Source organism: Petaurus breviceps, unplaced genomic scaffold (genome assembly GCF_028583685.1).
Source record: "Petaurus breviceps papuanus isolate PSGF00001 unplaced genomic scaffold, PetGlider_PUasm1.0 90731, whole genome shotgun sequence".
Classification (NCBI taxonomy): Eukaryota; Metazoa; Chordata; class Mammalia; order Diprotodontia; family Petauridae; genus Petaurus; species Petaurus breviceps.
This window is the reverse complement of record NW_027187325.1, coordinates 444,157-465,855: the sequence shown is the minus strand read 5'-3', so window position 1 is coordinate 465,855 and position 21,699 is coordinate 444,157. Positions and strand designations below refer to the sequence as shown.

General features: G+C 38.4%; 1 protein-coding gene and 1 long non-coding RNA gene across 8 annotated transcripts in view; one reads left to right on the top strand and one right to left on the bottom strand.

Annotated features, from left to right (window-relative positions):
- The window catches only part of CYP27C1 (cytochrome P450 family 27 subfamily C member 1), a 36,643-nt gene extending 15,715 nt beyond the window's left edge, over positions 1–20,928 (bottom strand). The window contains exons 1-5 of one of the 7 annotated variants that reach the window (XM_069066861.1): positions 20,816–20,928; positions 19,781–20,030; positions 10,487–10,677; positions 7,822–8,021; positions 1,614–1,823 (exon numbers count right to left, since the gene is read on the bottom strand). In XM_069066861.1, coding sequence (XP_068922962.1) covers positions 1,614–1,823; positions 7,822–8,021; positions 10,487–10,677; positions 19,781–19,939 — 760 coding nt within the window. In that variant the 5' untranslated portion in view covers positions 19,940–20,030; positions 20,816–20,928. Of the gene's footprint in view, positions 1–1,613; positions 1,824–7,821; positions 8,022–10,482; positions 10,678–19,483; positions 19,643–19,780; positions 20,648–20,815 lie in introns of those variants that run through there. The other 6 variants (XM_069066862.1, XM_069066860.1, XM_069066864.1 and 3 more) reach the window with 6 other exon arrangements.
- Positions 19,277–21,290, top strand: LOC138145238 (uncharacterized). The gene is made up of 2 exons (XR_011164154.1): positions 19,277–19,392; positions 20,780–21,290. It is a non-coding gene; the product is annotated as an uncharacterized lncRNA (long non-coding RNA).
- The last annotated feature ends 409 nt before the right edge of the window (positions 21,291–21,699 follow it).

Sequence of the window (21,699 nt, the reverse complement as noted above, 5' to 3'; positions counted from 1 at the left end):
CCAGATGCTAGCGCTCTTTCTCCTCCACTGCAATCACACTATATTGATTTTTCATGTATGTGTGTGTGAATATGTGTAACATACTCACTGGTTCACTTTTGTGTTTTTATCCCCAGCAGCCAGCACAATGCATGGCACATAGTAAGCACTTAATAAATGCTTTCTGGTTAATTGGTAAAAAAAAAAAAAATCTAGCACTGGTAGCCTCTTTCTGCCTCCACTTCGAATCACATCTGTAAACAAGGCCGCAAAAGATACTGAATACGTTCAAAATAAATTCAATAGGACAGAAAGTGAAGCAAAATATTTAAAACATCTCTTCCACTTTAAAATAATTTAAATAAAACTTGAAACATCACTTGGACTGAAAATGCAAGTGAAGAAAAAATTTATAGGGTGAGTCATGCATTGTTGACAATTTCATTCACTGTGTGCATCCCAACATCAAGCTAGGGGAAAAAAAAACCTGTCAGTTAATAATCAAGACAGTTTACATAGCAATAAGAAAATTTAAAGCAAATATATCAGAATTTATACATCTAAATAGTGTTCTTCTTCAAAGGCATCCCTTTGGGAGGAATGAGAAAATTTAAAACAAATATAACAGAATTTATACATCCAAATGGTGTATTTCTTCAAAGGAGTACCCCTCAAATGACTGACATTTCTTTAGTATTATTTGGAACCTCCTTTCAAATTGCCTCTTGAGATAGTTTATGAAACACACAAAAAAAGTTAGTATAATTTACAGCTGCACTTGATCTTATAAAAAAATGTTCATTAAATTTCACTGCTTTTGTATTTATTATAAACACTGCAATGGCATTTACTATTTTTCACAGAAAATGTATAGTATTTCAATTGCATTATGAGTTAAACTTTTGTGGGGCAAAATGTGGGATTCAACACTGAGATCCTTTACTTCCATATCCATTTCTATACCATTTTTATATACTTTAGCTGTTGTTTTTTAAACTAAGAGTAATTTCCTAATATATAACCTAGCTCCCTGAACACTTTGTTTTAGTCTTTATAACACACACAAAAAAACAATTACATAAAAATGACCAACAAGTTGACTATATCTTCTGCCATATTTTGTAGTCACAGCCCCCCATTTCTCTACCATGAAGAAGGATGTCACACTTTGTCAGTCCCTCAAAATGTTATTACCAAGATTGATCATATACTCCAATCTACAGTTTTTGTTCCAAATGACTTTCTGCTGTTTCTGAAAAATCATTTTCCTCCCCAAAACATGAGTATTTGCCACCACTGAGAATATTTAAAAGAATAAGCCATGGCCTCTAATGGCAACTCCAAAAGAGAAATTAAAAAAAAAAAATCTAATCCACTGGTTATATTGTTGGAACAAATGAATATTCATTTGGATATATAAATTCAGACACATTATTCATATGTTTCATGTTAATTCTTAAAACTGAGCTAAAGGTCTATTAATACATGTAACATTTACTATAAATATATTGCACATCAAGTCAGTCTCTGCCATAATTAACTCACTGTCTTGGATGAAAATTAGATGTATAACAGGCAGCAGAGTCAGGCCAATTCTAGTTTTATAAAAAGTGACCCTTCAATTCTTCTCTTACTAAATTTGAAGAGTCCATCCCAGGATCTGCAGAATTCTTTCCAGGGTTTAGGGATAAATGGGCGAAGCCATTTGGGAATAGCTCCTGCATACATGGTGGTCTTAAACATACTAAACATCAACTCCAATGCTTCGATGTATTCCACAGTCAGCTGGGGGACATTGTTTTCCAGGCAGCCCAAACGACATTCATAAAGAATAGTAGCCACTCCTAGATAGGAAAAAGGCAAGAGTTTAAAAGCCTTCTTCTTAAATGATGATATTACCAAGGCTTACATTATAATAATTAAGCTAAGTTTCAAACGCTTAGGAGACTTGTCACTAGAAATTGACAAATCACATCTTCATTTTCTTTTTTTAAATTTACTTTATTCTGAACTTAAAAAACAAAACAAGCATTTCAATAACAAAGTGGGATAGAATAGGATTTCACCTGAAATTATAGATTTATTATGTACAACTTGTTATTCTTTTCAAATATACAACAAAATTATCATGTAACTTTCCCACTCCCACCACAAACTTTGAGATGGCTACCATTAGACACAAATCTGTCTGTAAGTACACACACACACACACACACACACACACGTTAGTTCTTTTTCTGGATGCAAACAGCATTTTCCTTCATCTTTGCGGTTAGTTTGGGTATTTATAATAGGATGACCTGGTTGCTCAAAGCTGTTCTTAAAACAATATTGTTGCTACTGTATACAATGTTCTCTTGGTTCTGCTCATTTCACTCTTCTTTATTTCACAGAGGTCTCTCCATGCTTTTCTAAAATCAGTAAACTCATCATTTCTTATTAGCAGAGTAATATTCCATCATAAATATATACCACAATTTTTTTGGCCATTCCCCAACTGATGTGCATCCCCTCAATTTCCAGGTTTTTTGCCACCACAAAGAGAGCTGCTATAAATATTTTAGAACAGATAGATTCTTTTATTTCTGTCCCCACACCTTCCCAAAAGGACCATGAGACTAGTTGATTTGTTTGGGGTTTTTTTTTTTATTATCTCTGACCCTCTACATTTAACAACTCAGGGAGGGTGTCTTTGGGGACATTTTTTTTTAAAGCAATTGGGGTTAAGTAACTTGCTCAAGGTTACACAGCCAGGTGTTTCTGGGTGGGTGCTAAGTGTCTGCGCCCAGATTCGATCCCAGGTCATCCCCACACTGGGGCCGGTGCTCTTACTTGCTGTGCTACCTGGCCGCCCCCATCTTTGGGGACTTTGACTCACTGAATTGTTGAGGAATGAACAGAAAAGAGATAGACACAAAGAGATAAAGATATGCAATAGCAATAAATACAGTTATACAGGTTATTATATAGCTATATTCATTAGTGTTAGGGTGGTTTCTAAATGGTCAGCATTTTAAAACAGTGGTTCCTTAAGCCAGTGAGGCATTAAGTAGTTATGAATCAGTTTCTTTAAATGTAAAAATAAAAGGGACTGGTCTAGATCAGGTATTCTTAACCTTTTTTTTTTTTTAGTGTCATGTACCCTTTGGCAGTCTGGTGAAATCTATGGAACACTTTTGAGAATAATGTTTCTAAACACATAAAATAAAATACATAGGATTGCAAAGAAAATAAATTATACTGAAAGTTATCAAAATATTCTTAAAAACTAAATTCACAGATCTCAAGTTAAGAACCCCTGATAGATGATCTCTGAGGCTCCTTCTAGTTTTAACATTCTATTAATCTCATTCAATCAGAAAGTTCTTATAAAGTCTGAATATCAATACCAGACTATCTATATACACTTCTATATACTTCAAGGAATCACTTCAAATCAGATCCTGAAATGAAATAAATAAGTGACATATACTACATTTCACCATATTTAAAGAAAAAAGGTTTTTCAAAAATTGCATATCTATAATCTTATTATCTATGCATCCCTTTTCGATTTTGTAATTTCTTCTTTTCTAGAATTTAAAAATATAAAAACAACTTCTTGCGTATCCATGCTTTCAATTTCTTAGACTTTAAGCCTTTTTCTTATAACCCATCATGTCTCCTTTCCTTAAAATGAGGGTCATGATGATAGGTCTAAAAAAGTAGCCGTAAGGTTAGTGTAAATAGCCTCAATCCCAGAGACAACAAGGCAAGACTGGTTTTACAAGCAAATGAGAGGGAGCTGTATATATTGTGTAAACCAAGGGACATGACGAATCCTAACTGCTACCCCAAAATGTTTTCCCCAACATACTGCCACTGTTTGAAACTCTACCAACGGAGAGATTTCTATGAACCAAGAAAAAAAGAATCCTATTAAAATGGAAATAATTCTAGAAGGGATGGCATATAAGGCCATAAAGCTATTATTAGTATTTTAGGGTAAACTAGCTTAACCCCTAAACTGACTAGGCAGGGGGATGACGATGGGATGGACTTAGAAAATAAGGCATCACCTAAGAAAGACAGGCCTGGGAATATAAAGTCCTTGAAAGCAGGAAATGTTTTGTCTTTGTTTCTGTATCCCCAAGGGCTGGCACAGTGCCTTATACATCATAGAGAGATGCTTAATAAATGTTTGCTGAGTTGAACTAAAATGAAATGTACTGAAAAAGTCACCAACACAGGGAACTCTGGACATCATGAGAATAGAAGGTGCCTCATGTGAGGTAAAGGGGGCAACGACAGAGAAATATTCCAGGCTGGGAGAACAGCACAGAAAGGTTAGGATCCTACAACACTGGCCTAAGGGCAAAGACCCTGTTTTTGAGCAACATTTCTTCTACCTTACTAGCTATGTAAACATGGACAAATCACCCTCTTTCAGCCTCAATGATCTCTAAAGTCTCTTCCAGGACTGCCATTCCAAAAATTCCCTCTCCATGGGCCAAAAAAAAACTAATGCCACAGATTTTGGTTTACAAGGAACTTTAAAAGTCATCTCGTCCCACAGTATTATCTAAAAAGTCAGGACAATAATAGCACCTATCCCACAGGCTGTTATGAAAATAAAATAAGACAATATAGGTAAAGTACTGTCTCTGCAAACCTTAAAGTACACACAAAAAATGTTAGCCTTCATTATTTGGAGATTATAGCAGTTTGATGAAAGGCAGAGTAACTTAATGAGGAAAGCACTGGATATAGAGTCCAGATGTCCTGGATCCAGGGCCTGCCTCTGATATTTACTAGCTGTTTGACCACAGTCAAGTCTCTTAACCTCTCTGAACCTCAGGCTACTCTCTTGAGACATTAGGTCACAGTTGGTTTGCTGTTACATTCACTATTCCCCCAACTTCTGCGACCTTGGAGAGTAGCCCACTCCAACCTCAAGCAATATTTCCTTGTCCACCTTAGTTGGTCACTCATTCAGATTTACTTAGCGATAATTCTTAGGCACTCATAATTGTTACACAAGATTTTGTCTTTTATGATTGTCCTAACTCATTACTCTTTTTTAAAAAATCTATCCTTTGGATATGTGATAATGAGAGGGCCCTTTAAAAAAGACAAAATACTATGAGAGCTGGGAGTTCAGAGAAAGTTCTGGCTTTGTCACTAACAGTGTGAACCTGGACAAGTCATTTGACTTCTGTGGGACTTAACATGCAAAATGAAGACATCAGACTGTATCAGAGGCCAGCAACCAATAATAGCACGGGCCCTTTTCGGTAGATACTTGACTCTACTTACTAAAGTAGATGCTTTGTAGCTATATTTCAACTCATCTCCTTATTTTGCAAAGGAAGAAGGAGATCTCTAGTCTTAGAGCCAAGTAAGATTCTCATGTTTCTGCTCCTGTGCTCTCATTCTCACTACCCAAAGCACCCACTTCCAGACAGGATGGCCCACATCAGCATCGCCTCCTCTCTTCTGGTTCAGCAGTTCCCTTTCCTTTTCCCATCTCTCTTCCAGCCCTGTGGTCATTGCCTGCTACCTGTCACATTATTGCTTCTTTTCATACTTTTCAGTCTCTCCTTGTCATTTAAACATAAATACAATTTTCTTTGCATCACCTTCCCCTACAGGATTATTGTAACTATAGGTAAGGCAGGCAGTGCAAATATAATTGCACTAATGTTCAAAGAGAGAACCTTAGGGTCCTCCCTCCAGTTCATAGGCCAAAACTGTACATTATAACAAAGGTCTTCTGAGGACAATAAATTATTATTCTTATTTGGCCTTCCTCTCATATTAACTTGTATAAATTAAATAATACAATCAAAATGTGCAATGTAGATGAAGTCCATACAATATCCCTCTGGAACCAACTGATATATACACATACATATAATATCTACATATATATTTGAAGTTATGTTTTAAAATTATCACCCGGGCAGCTAGGTGACTCAGTGAATAGAGCATCGGCCCTGGAGTCAGGAGGACCTGAGTTCAAATCCAGCCTCAGACACTTGACACACTTACTAGCCGTGTGACTTTGGGCAAGTCGCTTAACCCCAATTGCCCTCCAAAAAGCAAAACAAACAAACAAAAAAAGACTATCACCAAAAGATGCTTTTCTCCCTTAAAAGGATGTTGACTCCTAGACTAAGATGATCTCTAAAGTCTTTTCCAGTGATATATAACTATAGTTGGATTAACTGATGGCAGACAGTAATGGAGATGCTTTGACTTTTCCAGCCTTATACTATCAGCCTTGTCAGACAAACATTCTGATGACTTTACTGCTGATAGAGGTTCATTAGTATAGAACAAGTCTTTCTATATTTCCTGATACCTATAAATCTGCCAAAAAAAAAAATAACAGCCATATGGAAAGACTCATTATTGTTTGCTCATTGCCAGAATTCTTTGGCAGACAATATTACTGTGTTCAGGTTCAACAATATAGAAAACAGCAAAGTCAAATAAGAAGAAATTCCCACAACTCTCTGCCTAACACCACTGACAAGGAAATTTCATTCAGTAGCTTTCTGAATAAAATGTAACAAAACTTTATTTTTCCTATATTTCAGGTATTTGACATAAGCAAGTTTTCCACACAACTGAAGCACATCTTTTTAAGCTAAAAAAAAAAAAAACCTTAAAAAAATGCCAACTATTCTTATGGCAATCTTTCCAAAATGTATTTACATACTTTTTTTATCGCCTTAAAAAGAATATTCAACCTAATTTAAACTTGATAATCAGAGTCACCATTATGCACGTTAATTATTTAACTCTGCTACTATAACAGAGCTGAAAGGGACCCTTAGAGATGTTGTAGTCTGCCTTCCTCTTTGACGATGAGGAAACTGAGGCCCAAAAGGTAAAGTGACTTGCCTAAGGTTGTCGTGCAGCTAACAAGTGGCAGAACTGTGACTCAGATCCTGGTCTTCTGAGTCTTTTAACTCTAAAGACTTTCTTTGTATACCAGTACATTATTAGTGGCTATTTCGGTGTGTAAATCTAATTAACTTTACACTAAATAACCTCAAGGGCAGCTAGGTGGAAGAGTGAATAGAGCTCCTATAGTTAGGAGGACTTGAGTTCAAGCTAGCTTCAGATACTTAACTAGCTGAGGGACCTTGGGCAAGTCACTTAACCCTGTTTGCCTCAGTTTTCTCATCTGCAAAATGAACTCGAAAAGGAAATGGAAAACCATTCCAGTATGCTTGCTAAGAAAACCTCAAATGGGATCACAAAGATTTGGATAGGACTGAAACAACTGAACGACAAACACAGCCTTAGACTATTTCTGGTAACTTTCAAATTCTTGCATCCATTTTAAAAATAATTCTTCTTTCTTTTCTTTCCTTCTCAGTTTGGCAGTTGTCACTTCAAAGTTTTATCAGTTACTTTATGTCTATCAGCCCCTCTCCAGCTTTCTCATTTTCTTTAGCAAGCATTAAACAAGTGATAGAAAAGTAGAGTTTGAGAAAACAACCATATATTTTCTTTTTTTTTAATTTTTTTTGGAGGGAGGGAAGGTAGGGCAATTGAGGTTAAGTGACTTGCCCAAGGTCACACAGCTAGTAAGTGTTAAGTGTCTGAGGTCACATTTGAACTCAGGTCCTCCTTAATCCAGGCTGGTGCTTTATTCATTGTGCCACCTAGTGGCCCCACAACCACACATTTTCACAACACATTATTTGGTATCATCTGACCCATCTTATGGTAAGACCTTTCTCCTTTCCCCCTCGAAAAAAAGATCCCTGGTTCTATAAAACAACACATGTATCTCTATGAAAGTTCACTCGTCTTTCTTTTCTTGACATTATAAGTTAAACACCTCACCTTCCATTGAATATTTGAAGAAAAGTTTATTAACATTAGTCACAGTTTCCCCATCTGCTTCCTGGCTCTTTAGGATGTAGATTCTTTTAATTAAATCAGCAATAACTTGGTTGACTTCTCCAGAAAAAACAGCCACATCTTTGGGCTTCAAAATTCTCTGTCTCAATATGCTTCTCATCTTAAGCCACTGCTCGCCTTCCCTAAAGGAAAAAAAAAGCAATTTCTAGTCATTTTATAGAAGTGTGTACAGATAAGGAATTACAAGGAATTAATTGCAAGAATTTCTCAATGACAGTGAAATAATTGCTAGATTTGCCAATCATTCAGATAGGAAGACTAAACAATAAAAGAAATAAAATTTAAAGGAGAAACTTGGGCTGGATATAAGGTAACACTTTAACTTTGAAAATAATAACATGCTAGAATCAAAGACTGTGAAATTTTTGTCCCTGGAGATCATTAAGAAAAAAATGGACAACCATTTATACCATTTGGTTTACTACTGTTTACTACCTTTTGAGCCTATAACTATTCAGAACTTTACTGTGAACTCTAAAAATGTGAAGAAAAAAAGTTACTATTATGAATTGTATTGATATTGTCACTTAAAGTACTATTACGCCCTTTGAAAATCCTAAAGTTATAATATAATAATACATTAAAATGTTACAAACCAACCAACATCAGTGAAAAACATACTCAAACCTAAGTCATTAAATATAAACATTTAAAAAAAATGTCAGCACTTTGTTAATGATACTGCTGAATTTTAGTTTCAAATTACGGTCTGCTTGGCCAGCACGGGTTTAGAAATTTACCTGCCAACAGGACCAAATGATCATTAGCAGGCCCTTCCAACTCTATTGTTTGAAGGTTTTAAACAAATTATGATGGTTTTCATTGGTTATATGTGAATGCCTAAAACTGCAACACCCTGTTTGAGAAATATCTCCTTTCTGTAGAAAGCTGGACAGCTGAGATCCTTCCATGTGAATTAATGCTACTCATCTAAAGCAGACAGAAGGGCACACAATTCACCCTTCTGAGCTTGTATTTTTAGTTTCACTTTATTGTAGTTAAAACATTACACAAATAAAAAAAAATACCTTGAGACTATTTTGAATAATGCCCGTTTGCTATAGACCTTAATACAAGGATAAAATACAATAGAATATATTTTAGTCTCTGCTATCAAGGAGCTTATACATTCTACAGGAGAAACAATTATCATATACAATATGCACAACAAATCACATTACAGATTTAAAAAACAAAATGTTGTGTGAAGCTTGAGAGGGAAAGTGATTTGGAAGAGAAGTCGGCAGCATATGAACTTTGAAGGATGGGTAGGAATTCAACAGGTGAAGAGAGAGCAGGAATACACTTCAGGCATAAGGTGCAATGGGATCCCCTAGAAGCACAGACACTGTGTGTATGTTTTCTGGGGGCAGTGGCATTTTGTTGTCTTGTTTGGTCACAGAAAAGAGTGTACAAAGTTGTGAGTTAAGGCTGAAAAGACAGAATTGTGCCAGGCTGTAGAGGGTCTAGAATACCAGGCAAAGGAGTATGAATGTGACTTTGTAGACAACAGGAAGCCATCTGTAGATTTCTAAGAGAGGAATCTATGGATGAAGAAGATTATTAGGAGAGAAATATGAAGAATAGATTAGTAGTAGAAACACCTATGGGGAGGCCGCCACGATATCATGGGTGATTGGTAAAGAGCCCTACACTAGTGTGTCAGTATCAATGAAGAAGAAAGCATGAACTTGAGAGATTTCATGGAAATGAAATCCACAGGACCTTGTAACTGACTATTTATACAAGGTGAGGGTGAGGGAAAAGTTAAAGGCTACTAACATGTAGGACCAGATAAATAAATGGCTCCGTCAAAAATGGAACCCAAAATCTGTAAGGAAAATAACTTTAGGAGATGTGATAATGATCTCAGTTTGGAGCAGAATTTAACGATGCCGGTGTAAATGTCCAGATGGAAACGTCCCATTTGGGACAGGTGGAGACATGCATCTGAATCTCAGGACAGAGAAGGGCTTAGAGTTGTAGCTACAGGTGATAATTAAATGCAGATGCTGAAGCTGTGAAAATAAATATGATTGCCAAGGGAGAGACTGTGATAGAGCCTTTTTATTATAATAATTATCAATGACTATATAGGAATGTTGAAAATTGCACTGTACTATTTGAAGTCACATATGAACATCTTAGAGAAGAACCGCCTTAAAAGGCTGGGAAGAAAATGAGAAACCTATGAAGGAGCCAAAGGAGTGGTTATAGAGCCAGACAGAGAGCCAGAAGAATGTGGAATTTCTGAATCTGAGGGAAGAAAGACTAACTGGTCATAAGAACCAGTATTGAAGAAAGGCTGAAAAAAGTCATTGGAGGTCAGATTGGAGGTCAGCAATAACCTTAGAAAGAGTAGTTTTGGTTCATTCACAGTGTGAAAAAGCATGATTAAAATGGATTGATGAGAGAATGGGTTGTCATGAGGTGAATGAAGGGCTTTTGGTGTAAAACAGTAAATGGATGAGCTGGAAGATTCAAGGCAAAGATTTTTTTTAGGATAGGGTAAACCTGAGCAATTAGACAAAGTTCTACATGAGACTCATTAACTACTGACACAGTCTAAACACATGTACGTACTTACGCAGAAATAAGCCCAGTAGATCTCCCTCGTAAGTCCCTATATTCCTGCCAGGATTCCATATTGGCTCTCTGGGGAGTGGTTCCCTCAGCTCGGAGAACCTGAGCCACCATGTCTCTGTCTGCAATAGATACTACAAATTGAGGGCCAAAGTGAGATTTGAAGATTTTTCCATATTCCAGTGTGTGTTTTTGCTGCAATTGATGGAGAAATCAGAAAAGAATAAATAATACACATTAAGGAACATATTCTACAAAGATACACCTTAACAAAAAGATTTTCCTGATTTTGCCAAAATATGATATGTCACAAATCAAACACTCTATCCTACGGAATGGTATAGTGAAAATAACACTGGATTTGAAATGAGAAAATCATGATTCAAGTCTTGGTTCTACTGCTTAATTGCTTACTTAAAACTCTTTGAATCTTGATTCCCTTATCAATATTGTGAGGATAACACTTCTATCATTACCTACTTTAGGACTGTTTGTAAACACTTTGTAAACAGTAAAATTCATGTAAATAAGTTATTATTAACATTACTGAAATAAATCTATGTTTTCATATGATAAAACTATTTTTCAATTCCTAAGACAGAAGTAAAAGGTTTACTTGGTATGGTGAAGCACCAGGAGAAATATATTATTGTGTATTTCAAGTAAAATAGAAGTGAACCTATTACAAGAGTAATAAAATAGTTACCTATATCTTGAAAGTACTTATAACTAATTTGAATAAAAAGGTCAGGGTGTTTCTATAAAACTAATAGTTTTTTAAAGGTAGATTACTAATAGATTTTTAAAGGTAGATTACTCAGCAATGCACATAAAACTACAGCTTAAGTTGGATAAACTAAGGTAGGCTAAAAGGGAAAGTGTTAGAAAAGGAGCTATACTAAAAAAAAAATTAATACTGTATGTTGAACAGAATTTAACAAGCAGATGATGAATTAAAACTCTTTTCATTATAACTGCAAACAACTATCCCAGATCAGAGGAAAGAAGATAAAATACAAACCTATTTTATTCAACACACTAAGCAAATTAACAATATTAAGCATCTACTTTATACTGAATGTGAGGCAGCAAACCTAGTAAAGGAGTTCTTCACCTTTTACGTGGCATGAACTCCTCTGGCAGTCTGGTGAAGCCTAGAGATCTCTTCTCACAATGATTTTTAAAAATTCATTAACTGAAGGAAAAGCTAAATTTTAGAGGTTAGTTAAAGATGTATTTTTTTCTTTTCTTATTCAAGTTCACAGACTCCCTAAAATTTATGATCATGGACCCCATGGTCTAATGGATAGAGGGCTGGCTTTTGAGTCAGTGAGAACTTAGTTAAGTCTTGCCTCTGAAATATATCTGCTGTGTGAGAATGGGCAAATAACTTCTCAGCACTACACACTACTCTTTAAACCTACAAATAAGAGAATTACTTATCTGAATTGGTAGAGGGAAACTTCCACATAAGGATTTCCCACATCCATTAAGTTATAGATTACCCCCAAAATTGTGCAGAGCACTGTGATAGACATTGAGTGTAATTTAAAGTTGGAATAAGGCAGTCTCTGCCCTAATTGAGCATTATCATCTAGATGAAAGGACATCCAAAATGAGTTCTAATATAAAATCATTAAGCGTATAAAGAGGTATAAACAAAGTGCTAAGTGAGGTTTGAGGTCTGAGGGTTTAAAAGTAATTACCACATAGAGGCAACAGGAAAGGAAGGCTTTGTGGTAGAGATAGCATTTGAGTTTAGCTTTAAAGGTAAGGGGAGGGAAAACATACCAGGGATAAGCAACGGCATCAACAAAAAAGGCACCAAACCAAGGCAATCAAATAAATGAACAAACATTTATATAATACCTACTCTGTGCTAGGCATTGATAAGACAAAGAAATAAATCAAACTGTCCCTGATCTCAAGGAGTCTAAGTGCTTCTTGGAGAATAAATATACACAAGTAAAAGAATGGGGAATATAATCCTCCCCACCATTCCTGGCTAGTGTGATGTAGTCCCAGAAAACAGTCACACAATAGTCAGTTTTAATTTTTTTTAAAGTAACACCTTGTTACTTTGTAACATCCCTTTATAAGGGTCTCTGAGTTAAGAAGGAAACAATAGGATTGGCTAAGCAAACAGATTAGCCATACTTCTGTGAGCTTTAAACAGCTAAGCCCTAGACAAGTGCCCCAGTGTAGAGAGGATTGTAAGAGCTCCCTATGGATAAGATTCTTGCAAGGGAATAGTGATTTCTCTCTTCCCTCTCCTTTCCCCCCAGTTGGCCATGGTGTTTAACAGCAAAGCAGGAGGCATTCAATCCAGCAGTTCCAGAATATATTGGTTCAAGAGAATTGAAAACACAAAATAAATACTCCAGATAGCTATAAACACAGAAAAGACAAGTCACTTGAAGGCAAAAGCAGCTTTGAGAATTAGGGACCATGGAAGCAGAGAAGAGAGCTATCAGTGATGAGAAGCAGACCCTGGAAGCTGAGCTAGGAAATCTTCCCAACAAAAGGGAGCTTCACAAGCATGCTAGGAGTCCATTGTAGTCTGTCTTCCTAAAGATGCTGTGTTTATTTGTGGGTGAGTACACCCTGGCCGTATAGAAGGAATACGTACTTTGTAGCTATCATGTTGTAGTTATTAAATCATCTTAGTTTCTGTGCTTTGAGTTAAATGACACTGGGTGACTTTTGATGATAAACATAACTGTAGGGGCTCCTGAGCTACAGTATTGGAAGAAGTCACTTGGAGTGTTGTCCCTAGAATCTACCCCCAGAACAAAGCTGAAAGTGCAGATTGACGGGATTGTCTTGAGGGAAGTGGTACACTGTGACAGCTTCAACTAGGTTCTGATGGGTGCCCTCACATGTGAAGTGTCCCACTGGAGAAATTTTCCATTGGTACTCTCCTTCTTGGATGCCCCAGCAGAAATACACTAGAGAAAATTAGCATTTTTCTTCTTGTTTTAGATGTCAGTTTTCCATCATGTGTTCTTTACATACCAGACCATTTTCTTTTGAGATAATTTTGCTCGGTCAGATACTTATATTTTGATTTCTGTTGCTATATTGTAACCATTTATGAGTATGGAAGCTAGTATGAACAGTGCAGAGTTTACATCCCTAAAATTCCAGTGACTCTCAATTAGTTTAACACATACCAATGGGAGCTCATATCTATTCCTTTTTTTCTTTTACTTTTAAGCATAACTGAATTGCTTGTATTATTGTGACTTGAGCCCAGACATCTTCTATGAGATCCTGTGGGTTTAGGAGGACAAGGTTTTCTCAGGTTTCATGAATCTCAAGTGCTTAATCCCCTTTGGGGTAGGCCACACATCTCTCTGACATTTGCTGAAAAATGTCTGATTTCTCTTTTATGTTACTCTGCTTATTAGTAAAGTGATTCTGGACATCATTTTAGACTGTCTTATGTATAGCAAGGGGACTATTGTGAAAATTCTAGGTGCCTTAAAAATGGCAAAGTCCCAAATGAAATTTTTTTGTAACTTCCAAATGAATTGCCATATGTGTTCAAAGGATTCCTAGAGAAATTTCATGTACCTATGCATCTCAGGAACCTAGGGAAATTTTCAAATTTTTCATCCATCATCAAAAATGAAGGGATAATTTCCATCTAATACCAGGTTCCCTAATCCCTATAAAGAGAGCCCAAAGTCTTGGGAGCTCTAGGAGACTAGACTCTCCTTTTGAGTATGAAAGTTTGATTTTTTTTCCCCCTTTTCTTTATTGTCTTTGGATTTGGAAAGGCCTTTGGTTGCACCAAGACAAGCAATAACTTATAGAACTCTGTAAAATGTGATGTTTGTGAAATTTATTAGCATATATTTGGAAGTGAGTGTAATCTCCAGACCCACTAGTTTATTGCAGGCATGAATACTTGTAGAAGAAGGTTAATTTTTTTATTGTTTGTGAATTCCATATGGACTTTGCCAGAAAGCACCCTGGCTGATTTGAGAAGGGTACAGGTGGGACAGCATGGCATTTTGGAATCCATGAAATTAAAGAGTATCCAAATGGAAGGGATAGTTAATAATCAAATCCTGCAGAAAGGTCAAGGAGGATAAAGATAAATAGGAGAAGGCACTGGATTTGGTAAACAGATCATTGATAACTTTACAAAGTAGAAGAGGGAAGAACAGTAAGAACTGAACTCAGCAAGGGCTAGAGAAAAAAATGAGTGGTGAGAAAGTAAAGGTATAAGACATAGGAAACCCTTTTTGAGAGGTCTGGCTATGAATGGAGGGGAAAGGTGAGACAGCTACTTGAGGGGGAAGAAGGGTCTAGAGAAGTTTTTCTTTAGAACTGAGATCAGATTTTTAGTCAGATCGGAGGAAATTAGAGAAAAGGAAGAGATTAAAGATGCATAAAAGAGAAGAGATCCTTGAGGAGACAGGAAGAGGAGGATTCAGGTCAAGCAACCACATGGGGTAGGATTAACTCTCCCTTTGAGATAAGAAAAGACAGTGGGTCAGAATGGGTGAATTTTTGAGAATCAAAGAAAGGGGAATTGAGAGAAGACCTCCTCCCCCCCAAAGGCTTTAATCTCAGTGAAGTGGGAAATTGTCACCTTTTGTAAATAATATTGAGGCTGAGAGTAAAACAGATTTGGGATAATCACTAAGAGGAAGTAGACAAGGAGTCTTTAAGAAGAGTAGAAGGAATGCCCAGCAGTGGTGAAGACCTAGTTGAATTTACAAAGCTTGTACATTTATAGTGGGTATAATCACCCACATGTTGTATCTCTATCCAGCAATAAACAGTAGGTAGACAGATGTGAGGAACCTGCAGCCTCGAAGTCACAGGTGGCCTTCTAGGTCCCTGGATTAGGCCTTTTGACTGAGTGCAAGTTTTACTGAACAAATCCTTTTATTAAGGGGATTTGTTCTGTGAAGTTTGGATTCAAAGGGCTGAACTTGAGGACCCACATGTGGCCTTGAGGCTGCAGGTTCCCCATCCTTGGCCTAGGAGAAAAAGCTAAGGAATTGGAAATCAGGAGTTGCCCAGGATTGAGGATTTAGCAGGTCAGCAACAGGGCAAGGTCTGAGAGGTTCAAAATATTCTGTGGTGGTGGTCAGTGACTCATGAAAGTGGAAAATCATGGAGTAACAACTGTGTATGGGGATGTGAAACCAGAGTAGGGTCAATGGTCTGGAAAAATAAAGGGTCAGGGGATCAGAGGCCACAATGAGGGCAAAAAGCATGAGATATCTTTTGTGAGTGGACATTTTAATGTTCAGGGTCTTGGAGGTGATGGGATTATGAGGTCTGCGGCATCAGTATTCCTGTGTAGGGCTGAAATGGGATTTCTTAGGAGTTAAAAGAAGGTAAGGACTTGTGTGGTTAGGATGTTAATGGGGGTAATGTCAATACTGAAGTTTAAAAGGCTAACAATAAGGGCTAAGATGGCAAGGAAGACTGCACTAGGTGCTAACGTCATTTTAAAAAATTTGGTAGAATGAAAGCTGGTAGAGAAGCACTGAAGATGGATGGGGAGAGGGGAGTATAAATGAATTGTAAGGACTTTGAAGAAACTAAAGTCAGAGGGAGAGCAATAGGGGATTATAATAGCAGTAAGGACTCCTATTCCTATGAAAACATGCAAAACTAACCAGTTTTGTTATTTGTGAGCATATTGAAATAATTTGGGGGGTTTTAATGAGGGGATTTAAATTATTCATTAGGATCTAATGCAACACTGTCTTATTTATTTCTTTTAAAAGTTTATATGGAAGAGGGAAAGTGTTAGCTTGGTTGTATCAGAAATATTACTTCCAGGCCCCAAGACTGAGATAGAGGTTGATAATCTCTTTTGTCTTTAACTTCCCGGGCTCAGTAACACTTTGTCAATCACAAGGGTGAATAGTTGATTGAAGAGAGGTTTGGAATAGCTTTTATGAGGAGGGTGAACAGAATTAAACATTAATAAGAGTGTCGCCAAGAAGCCCTGAGCCCAGCTAATGTTAGATAACATCAACTTGTGCTGAAACCTGTTAGTATGTTCTGAGTGAGTCTTAATGTTGTTTTAATATTTTTAGTCACTCAACATTTAAATTATTTTGCTGAGAAAAATGTTACTGTGTAAAAACTTCAATTTTTCCGCTTTAGCTCCATGACTGAGCATTTCTGAATGCAAAAGGTAGCCATGATTGTCATATGACTTTCCATTATGTTAATTTTTTATTCTTGTTTTATTGAATTTCACAAAGCATCATTAATCCACTTAAGAGTATATGTGAACAGAACTATATAGAGATTAACTATGATTTAAATCGAATGATTTTATTATTTCTTTTCCGCTTCCCCTAGCAATGTTTTCAGTATTTCATCATTTTCAAACATTAGAAGAAACTTATTCACCAATCTGTTAATAAGGATTCATTCAATGCTTTTTCAGGAATTTAAGAATCTAATAGAATTAAATATATCCTGAAAAACGACTCATAAATCTCTCTAAGCATTCATTAACATATTGTCAAGTTAGTATCACAGTATTTAAATGTAGAGGTAATTTACTTGGTTTTCAAAAAAACTTTTGAAAATAAAACTCCACAGAAGCTGTAGCTATTGGACAATTAAATGTTTTTGACTAAAATTAATTTATGGATGAAAAAAATATTTATCATTTACTGAATTTAAAACCCTCCTCAATCTGCCTAAGTCTCTTCCCAGGTTTTTTTTTTCTACTACTCTCCTATAATAACCTTCCTCTCTTAGTTAATAGATCTAACTTACTGCCTCTCAGCTCCAACACACCTCACTGGTATATAGCTGCTCTCAAAAGTCCCCTCAACTCCCATCCTGCCTATCTGAAGTCTATTTATCTCTTGTTTTCATTTAAACTTATTTTTCAGTTAATGAGAATTTATTTCCTCTTTCTCCCACCCTATTTAAAAGAAAAAACTCTTGTAAAGATATGTATAGTCAAGCAAATCATATTTCCCCATTCTCCACGTCCAAAAACCGTGAATATCATTCTGCATCTTGAATCCGTAACTTGCTTGTCAGAAGCGGTGGGGGGTGGGGGTGGGGTGATGGCTTGTCACGACTGCATGTCACTCATCCGAGTTCTTACCTCTTTCAGGGTCCTGCTCAAAATCCACCTCTTGGCCATCCCATCCTCGGATTTCTTTCTCTACTGGACACCTAGTATTTGTTTATTGTACCACGTATCAAGAACTAGCGGATCTCTAAAGTCCTTTCTGTGCTTTTATATACTGCCTAGCATGGTTATTTAACTTTTCATAGGTTTATCTTATCTGATCAACTAGATTTTAAGTTTCTTGAGCTTTCTTGAAACGTCCTTTGTAGGTCCAACAGCCCCAACTGTATCACCCTGTGCCAAACCGCTGCTCAGTAAGTATCTGTTCATGCAGTGATTGTGGAGGGCCTGGAACCACCTAACCTCATGAAAGGGGCACTGAGGGACACCCAGTACAAGTTTGAAAAAAAAACTTGAAAAGTTAAAATTGCATAACGAAGGTACAGTGGTGACAACGCGAAACTACCTAAGTGGTTGACTGATAACCTCACAAAGGAAGGTTCCTTTTGTCATCCCAATGGTCTTCCTACCAGGGCATAACCTGGACGCCAGGCTGGACCTGGTGAACGGCCCCGCCTCCGCCAGAACGAGGCCAGAGCCTAAGAGCCACTCCCAGGAGTCCGGCAGGACCTTTCCCCGCCCACCACAGGCCGTTCCACCAATCAGAAAGGCACTCCTCCCGGCACCTTCCTTCCCCTAGCTCCCTCTCGCTCCAGGCAGCCCCCCTCCCCCCGGGTCTCCTAAGCAACCATTAGCGTGGGCTTGCTCATTCTAGACTATGCGGGGTGGGTTGCCTTAAAGAGATATTCGGGTATCGGGAACTTCCAAACACTGGAAGGATGGGCAAGGAAAGAAACGTCACTGGAATAGGGCTGGGGCGCTTTGCCTTCTTCCTCCCCACCCAGGATTCTCCAGACACAACCACGTAGATTCCCGGAGCAGGAACCGAATCTTCCCTCCCCGGCCCCCGTCGTCCCTCACTCTCCAAACCCGACTGGAGCGAACGAGCCTGCGCATGCGCCTAGAGCAATCCGCTTAGGACCTTCGTCTAGGAACGCGTGGTGGCGGGATCGAAGCCCTAGAGCTCCGCTCCTCCCCGTGGAGGCGTCGGAAGGAGGGGCTCGAGACCGAAACGCGCGCCCTGGCGTGCGTGGGCTTGGGGGGATAGGGGCACGCTGAGTGTTTTAAACCCGCCATCCCGGAGGAGAGAGAGGTTCGTGCGGCATCGCGCAGCCTCTGTCTTCTCTCAGTTTCTGTGGACGCGCCAAATTAAAAAAAAGGGAAGCAAGAGAAACCAGTTCGATCCGAGAAGAGCTCCCTGATATTAGGATACGCTGCCTCCCCTCTGCTCCCAGCCCCTCCAGCCCGTCTCCCAGGCTCGCCTCTGGTCCCCGTGAGGATCTCGTGCCAGCACAAGGAAAACCCTGTTTCTTAGCCTTCTCCACTACCTCCCCCCTATCTCGCAACAGTCCCTGTCGTGACAGCAACGATCGTCGCTGTGGCCCAGCCAACCACCCACTTCCCCGAGACTGTGCAATTTAGGCACACACACACACAGCCCCAAATCACACACACACACACACACCCCACAACCTCAGCCCCAAATCCCCCGCACACACACCCCCCACCACCTCAGCCCCAAATCACACACACACACACACACACACACACACACACACACCTCTTAACCTCAGCCCCAAATCCCACTTTTCCGAACCCAAACTCCTCCCCTCTTTCCCGCTTGGCAGTTTTTAAAAGCTCATTTGGTTGAAGTCAATAAATGGGTCCGAGTCCTCGGTTCCTCCGGTCTGGTTTGCACGGACTCAAACCATGCGGTAAGACGAGCAGAGCGCGGAATCCCACCCCTTCCCCCACCCCAAAACAAAAAAGCCCCAAACCGCATCATTTTCTCCTTTCCCGCCTTACATAGTCAGCGAGAGGGGATTGTGCCGTTCGTCTGGATGCTGAAACATTCCGTGCTCAAAAGGAGGGCCCCCCCAAAACCTCCCTCGAATTCCTGGGTTGCCTTGAAACAGATTTCAAGCATAAATGGACTTGGGGCGGATGGAGTTCCCGGGCACTAGCAGTGACACCCAGCCCAGGCTCACGTCTAGAAGAATCAATTAAGTCCTATTTGCAACACAAAGCGAGCAGAAGCGTGCATTTAGGGTTGGGGGGAGGGAAGGGTTAGGGGTCTAGGCAGTCCTGGATAGAAACAGATACCTGAATCTCGTGGATACGGCTGAAGCCATCCTTCCAGAAAAATTCTACCAGGTTAGCCAGGGTTTTGGGCCCTGGCATTTCTTCCAGGGTCTTCACCTTTGGATGATGTTGCTGCGGGGTGGCCGTCGGTACCTCCCCTACCCCTGCCGCCACCACCATCTCCTCTTCTTTGTCCTCAGCTCCTGTTCCTGCAGCATTATCCCGTACCTCCAGGTTCTGGCTGCCAGAAAGTTTGGGCAGCTGGTGAAACCTGCTGGCAAAAACTAGGCGATCAAAAATCCCATTCCATTCAGGCACTAAAGCTGGCTTGTAATGGGCTTTCAAAATCTTAGGAAAAAGAGCCATCTTAAAAAAATTTACTTTTTAAAAGGTTTTTTTGTTGTTGTTGTTTTGTTTCTGTGGCTGTTCTCTTTTTGGTTGCTCTTTCCTCGGTTTTAACTTGTACAAGCAGCTCTTCTTCAAACTCTTACTGCTTGGGCATCAGTTTACACAGACCATTATTAAAGGCTCCCTCCCCTAAGGCTGGAAAAGGGGGGGTGGTCTGTGATGAGACCAGAATAGAATGTATCTATTATTATTTTTATTCAGAACAGATCAATTTACCAATTATGCAATTTCACTAACCACAAACTTTTGTTGTCCATGCTGTGCACCCCTTACCTTGGCATATATGCCCACACAATTTAGAAACACCAATTATTTCCTTCATTAAAATTAGCGTTGATTATAGTACAAGCTAGTTCATTTTTGTGTTTAACCTTCTTCAAACCAAAAGATTAGGTTCTTGGTACAAAGAACTCATGCAATTATAATTCAGGATGCCTTGGGAGAGACAAAAACAGGGCAATAAAACCGAAGTTTTACAACTCTGTGTATAGATGACAGTTCTTTCTAAAACAGCAACATGATTTTACAAGTTGTTGTAATAATTAGAATTATGCTTTTTTTGGTTATGGTTTGTAAATGTCATTAAGAACAATTAACTTTTATTTCTTCTAGGAACACCCACCCACTTTCTCCAGCACTGACTCTCACCTTTTGCAAAATCAATTTGCTGATGACTTCTTTTGCCTTTTTGACTAAGTGTTCTGATGAGCTCCTGATTGTGTCTAAACTCCTATACAGCTAATTTGAGGCAGCAAGATGAATGGAGTGTAGTTGGATTCCCTGAACAGCTGGCTTTTACTCTCAGGAATCTTAAAAGTGGTGAGATATTGTTTCACAATGCTTTAAAGACATGCAGAGTTCTAATTGAGGGTGTGTTTTGACCACTCTGGGTCCAGATGCCAGTGCCTAGTTGGAAAGAGAAATACTTCCCACAAAGAGAATAATTTTGGCAGCAAGTATGCAAGTGTCAATGATTTTCAGATTAGGAAAGCCTAGATGCCTAGAAAATATCTGTTCCTCTTTTGAAGAATGAAAAAATAATTGAGTGACTTAATGCAAATTGTATTCATGCATCTAGGTAATTTAAAAAATAATAAACACAAACTATTGTTCCTAAGAAAAATTTAATTTTGTTGTGGATATTATTAAATATGGTAACAATACATGTTAAAAATCTTTATATTATTTGAAGCTTACAGAAAATGATAGATTTTTGTTGTTCAGTCACTCTGACTCTCATGACCCCCCCTTGGTTTACTTGACAAAGATACTAGAGCAGTTTGCCATTTCCTTCTCCAGCTCATTTTAAAGATGAGGAAATTGAGGCAAACAGGGTTAAGTGACTTGCCCAGGTTCACACAGCTATTAAGTATCTGAGGCCACATTTGAACTTAGGAAGATGAGTTTTTCTGACTCCAGAGCTGGCACTCTATCCATTGCATCACCTAATAACCTGGAAAAAAAAAAAGATGTTCTAAGAATAAAAAAAGATATATGTGAAAGTGTGAAGGCCATAATTATACAAGTGGAAA